Source organism: Octodon degus, unplaced genomic scaffold (genome assembly GCF_000260255.1).
Source record: "Octodon degus isolate 3935 unplaced genomic scaffold, OctDeg1.0 scaffold00195, whole genome shotgun sequence".
NCBI lineage: Eukaryota > Metazoa > Chordata > Mammalia > Rodentia > Octodontidae > Octodon > Octodon degus.
Window position 1 is genome coordinate 1,004,728 of NW_004524771.1, and position 5,591 is coordinate 1,010,318.

A 5,591-nucleotide genomic window follows, 5' to 3' on the forward strand; every position below is an offset into this window, starting at 1 on the left:
ACTCACCATCAGCCAACCAGTTCACCTCCTTTAGATGACCTCTGGGGCCCCCAACCCGGTAGGAGGTGATACCTCCAGTGGTCAAGCACAGAGCCAGTCAAGCGCTTATCCTACTGAGCCATCTCCCCGGCCTTTTTTTTTTTTTCTTTTTGTTTTTTTTTTTTTTTTTTGCGGAACGGGGGATTTTACTCAGGCTCTTGCACTTGCCAGGGAAGCACTTATTCTACTGAGCCATCTCCCCTGTCCCTCAATAGCTTTCTAGCAGGAAAGTCTTGACTGGTTGTTTAAGACTGTGCCTCAGTTTCCTCATTTGCAAGTGGGTATAAGCAGCCTATCTCCAATGCTGTTGCACAGTTAGAAAAATGAGTGTGGAAAATCATGTTATATAGGTCACTGTTGTGACTGCCCCTGCAGCCGTGGCTGAATTCCAGGCCAGATAGAAATCCTAAAGCAGCACCCACTGGAAAAAGGGGTAATGAGTAAAACAGGGCCAAGGACATTAGGGGATTTATTCCTCATCCCCACCTGTCCCACCACAATGGAGGATAAGACTATTATAATAGATCCATTCAATAATTATGTCAGGACCTGAAATATGGGCCTCCCTTCCCCTTCCCTCCTGGCCTTGCAGAAGCTAAAGTTCTTCTTTGACTCCGAATTTCTTCTCCTGTCTTGGAGGTCTTTCCGGCTTAGCTGCCTCATCCTTCTTCTCAGGTCTTTTCTTCTGTCCCACCGGAGCCTCCACCTTGGTCACGTCCTCCCGCTCAGGCAGCTCTTGCACTGCCACTTCCAGCTTGGTCACGTTCTCCGGTGCAGATGGCTCTCCCACTGGCACCTTCACTTTGGTCACATTCTCCAGCTCAGGGAACTGCTGCTTGGGCATCTGCTGCACAGGTAACTCCGGCTCCAAGTAAGTTCTTTCCTTTTCTTCAGCTATCTCCTCCTCTTCTATCATTTCCTTTTGCTCAATGGACAATAGCTATTAACAAAAAGATAGAAAGAAGACAAGGAGGAGAAAGAGGATAAATAAATAAGCTGATAACTGTCATTGTGACTGTCAAGGCTCTTCTCAGTGCATCCAGAGGGGAATGATCTTCAGCTTGAGCATCCTCATAGATATGAAAGGTCCTCCCCTTGCCTCATGGTGAGAGGATCTTTGGGGGTCACCTTTCTCTTACTCTAAGTCCACAGGTTTGGCTGGCAACTCCAAACTCTAGGGGTGGGCAGGCAGCCTGGGCTCAGCAGGAGGCCCCCACTCAAGACACATACTAAGAGACAAAGTAGTGGGGTCTCCTCAGCTGGGAGGGTGTTGGTTTGGACCTTTGGGGAAATGACTGCCTGAGAATGAAGGCACATAAAAGAAACCAGAGATGAGAAAGTAAACTGGAGCTTCTAAATCCATCCATGTCTGATGTTCTACCAGTTAGGCGGGATAAATCCCCACTGTCACTTAAACAGAGAGGAATGTCGTTGACATTTGTGGCAGAAATCCTGCTAGCACCTTCCAGAGATGGTCTCACTGAGGCACGGGTAAGGGGAAGAAGGGATCGTGGCTCCACCCATCAAGAGAGGGCAGAATTCCATCAAGACATCTGCTTGCCAGCTCAGGAATGTGGACCAGAGGATCACAGCTTTAACCAATGGGCATTACCTTAAGGCCTCACCCTTTTTCTAAAGTCTGACATTTCCTCTTCTTACTAGATGCTCTGCAAATAAAAGTTGCTAGTAAAGCCACATAAACTGGAGAGTTGGCCATCCATCCTCAACCGTCTCCAGACACCCTGAGATTGTGCCACTCTTGGCACACCTGTTTCTAGCCCAGGCTATTCTGGGAGGGAGCACACAGTTCAGCATGGGACCTTTGCCCCTTACCTCATCCTCATCTTCAATCCTGATCTTGACTTGGCTCTCCAGGAAGTCAGAGATGCCCTTCACAGTGTGTTCTCCTGTATATGGCACAGCCTGGAACAAGGCAGAACACAGTTAGGACAGGAGCCTCTTCCTACAAATCACTCATAGATTGCAGCAAAGAACAACCCAGGCTGAATTCCTAGCCACGGGGTGTTGGAGCAGAGTCTTAGCCACTCTGAGCCTCATCTCCATGACTACAAAATAAGAAAACTAGATATTTTTCCATCATAGGATTGCAATGTTGTGGGTCTCAGCATGGACTCTAAAGCCACCCACCAGGCTTTAACTCACATTGTATTACTCATCAGTGTGACTTACTTAAGGAACAGCTCTGACTCAGTTTCCTTATCTGTAATGTACAATTAATAATAGTACCTATGTTATGGTATTGTTATAAATATGAAACAAACTATCAAAAGTGCTTAAAACAGAGTTCAGCTCACAGTAATACTATATACCTTTGCCATCATCATTATTATTATTACAGTACTATAATAAAAATAGTTACATATGTATGTATATATGTTTGAGAGGGCTTCTCCCTGTGTTGCCCAGGCTGGCTTTGAATTCCTGGATTTAAGCAATCTTTTCGCCTCAACTTCCCAAGTAGCTGAAACCACAGCATCTGTACCACCATATCCATGCTAAATAGTTGTTGCTTTATAAAGAACCTGGCCCATGGTAAACGCCCAGTCATTATGGTTCCCGCTCGCTTTTGGTCTTGGGATGATTAGAATCTACTTATTGCCCACTTGGTTGTCTCACCTTGTTTTAGGTAATTTCAAATGGGTGACTCAGCCTCATTCTCCATTACCTACCCACTCACATACCTGCGCCAGGAGGCTGGTACTGTCCCAGTGCTGTGGCTCTTCTTCTGCCCACCTCTTTGTTCACACTCCATTTCCCACCTGTGCTTCAAAGCCATTCTTTTAATCTGAATTAAAGCCTTCTCATTCTGCAGAATCTCTGGAGTGCATGAAGACCTGGACCACATCTGCCCTCCCAAAACCTTCCCTCCTCCTCCCTTCCCACTGGATTTAGAGTTGGACCCTTGTGCAAGGATGACTTCTCCCCCTGCTCAGTGATACTTTTCTCAGGAACAGGGACTTTGGCTCATGTTTCTTTGGTTGACACTATCGTCCATATGCCAGAGTGTCTGGAGAAAATGTCCCATCACCATTGGTAAGGTTAGTTAGCAACTGGAATCCCAAGGCGAGAGACACGAGATTGTCTAGCACACAGTTTCCTTTTCCCCAGTCTTCCCATAGACATTGCCCCCACCTTACTCCATGTAGATGGGGAAGCATCCTTCCTAATGGGAAGCATGTAACCTAAGACCAATCAAAACATCCACACCCACTTAGCCATGCTGTGTGGGTCAAGAATGCACAAAGAACCTAAGTTGTGCACAATTATATATAGTGGGCCTTAGTGCTTTCATGGAAGGTACTGAAAAACAATCTTTGAGCTTGAACAGGAGGGCATACAGGAGGACAGAGCTGAGAATGAAGCTGGTTTCATAGAAGGCAGAGCCAGGGATACAGAGGAATCAAACCCCTGATGATAATATCACAACATTTCTAATCACGAGTCCTAAGACCTTCCCACCTGTTCAGAGTCAGTGGGGAAGAGCCTGAAGAATGGGTACTGGTCTGGGTTCATCAGCTGGATGTCATTAGCTGTGATGTCAATCTTGGCAATGGTGACTGTGGAGTGGTTTTGGTACTTCCTGCCCAACTCCTCCAGGAGTGGGAACAGTACCATGCACTTCTCAGACCAGGGTGCATCTGGAAGAGAAAGGTCTTGCTCAGGGGACTCTAAAGCCAATCCCCTTCCATGGGTGCCACCTCTATGTTCTTATGGCATGACTGCTTTGCTCATTATATTTGCCTTCTTTTATTCATATATTTGGTCATTTTTACATTTCAGCCACAGTTCATGATCACTACTAAATACATTAGAAAGAAAGCTGGGCACTGTGGCACATGCCTGTAATCCCATCACTCTGGGAGGCTGAGGTAGGTGTATTCCAGGTCAAGTACACTGAGCAACTTAGCGAGACCCTGTCTTAAAATGTGCAAAAAAGAAAGACTAGAGATGTCATTCTGTACAAAAGGCCCTGAGTTCAATCCCCAGTACTGTAAGAGATGGCTAAAGAGAAAGAGAAAAAATGTGACTGTGTGTGTGTGTGTGTGTGTGTGTGTGTGTGTGTGTGTATTAATTAATGGTTATCTTGTAACACCTCGCTAAACTGAATCAGCATGGTTCTGGGGTAGAAGGCCCACCTGAGGATTGTTGCCAACAGCATTAAAAGTGAACAGCATGAATAGAGCAGAAGACGATGCACTGTTGGTACTCCTGGAGAAGCTTGTCACACTGGTTTTCTTTTTTTATGAGCAGAATATTTATTGAGGGAAAGAAAGCTCCTGTCCAAGACAGGGACATGAGGGGGGCCCAAGCAGGTAGTTCCCTGGAAAGCTGTCTCTTCCAGGGACTTTTGTAGAGGAAAGCTTTGCGAGGCTAAGGTGGAGAAAGGGGAAACTCTCTTAGGTGGATGTGAGGTGGGACAAATCTATGGTCAACCAATGAGATTACAAGCACCATTGCTCAAGTAAAATTGATTTCATTGGTTTAATCTGACTGAATGTTGTGTATTTTGTGATAAGTATATAAGTTAATCTGGTTGATTTCTGATGTAACTCATGAGTTTCATGCTCATAGTTAATACAGGTATGATATCTCTTAACTAAAGCTAGAGAAACTTAAAGCAAACTGTCAGACTCCATGAATAAACAGGACTAAGAGCTAGTGAATTACTATTGCTAGGTCTCAAAAAAGTTTATAAATGTACCTGTTAGCTCGAATGTTCATGCTTTGATTATATGTGCCCTAATTTCTCAGAAAATTTGTTCTTTCCTAGAAGATACCAAAACCCAGGTAATCATGCAGGTAAAATCTATAACAAATATGCTAGATTAAGATTCCTTTAACTGGAATCCACCAGATTTTGTCTATAGAGACACATATTAAGGCCTTAAAACTAAAAAGTTACATGTTGCTCAGTGGGCCCCAGATATCTGACACAAGCTGCAGAAGTTAGAAGGGTTTGCAGGAATAAATTTGTCTCAGTTGAGGTGTTTCATAGTAGAAAGGATACAGAATGAAATTATAGACAGAAAATGAAAATAGTATTACTAGCATCCTATGGGAATGAAAGCCACACTGGTTTTCTCTATGTGAACTCAGCTGTGCTCATCATCAGAGGAGCCTGGGTTCTCCCTGTTGCTGAGGATGGCTGAGTTTCTCTTCAGGGGAGCTCTGGTCCTTACATTGGAGTCAGCATTGCTTCCTGACTCCAGTGCAGAGTCTTTAACCTACTGGCACAGAACCTTATTCCACTAGCACAGACTTTCTAGTTTCCTGATCCTTGATACAGACTTGCATAAGACATCATTGCCTCTAGTCCTGCAGGTGGACTCTTGGAGGACAGTGCCATGGGTTCTTGGCCCAGAGCCTCAGCTGGATTCTTTATGTGTCTAGTGCCTGCACAGATCTCTTGGCACTCTTCCACATTTCATTTTTGGGTGAATATTATAAAATAATCCCATTAATTTTGGGTCCTGTATTAAATCTATGCCTTGTAAACCTTGACTACAAGTGTGTGCGTGCTTGTGTGTGTG

The 5,591-nt window shown here is 44.7% G+C and overlaps 1 protein-coding gene across 1 annotated transcript in view; it reads right to left on the reverse strand.

Annotated features, from left to right (window-relative positions):
• Nucleotides 1–231: 231 nt before the first annotated feature.
• The window catches only part of Pdilt (protein disulfide isomerase like, testis expressed), a 54,409-nt gene continuing 49,049 nt past the window's right edge, over nt 232–5,591 (reverse strand). The window contains exons 10-12 of the mRNA XM_023704373.1: nt 3,520–3,698; nt 1,873–1,962; nt 232–979 (exon numbers count right to left, since the gene is read on the reverse strand). Of these exons, the coding sequence (XP_023560141.1) occupies nt 635–979; nt 1,873–1,962; nt 3,520–3,698 (614 nt within the window). The 3' untranslated portion in view covers nt 232–634. The remainder of the gene's footprint in view (nt 980–1,872; nt 1,963–3,519; nt 3,699–5,591) is intronic.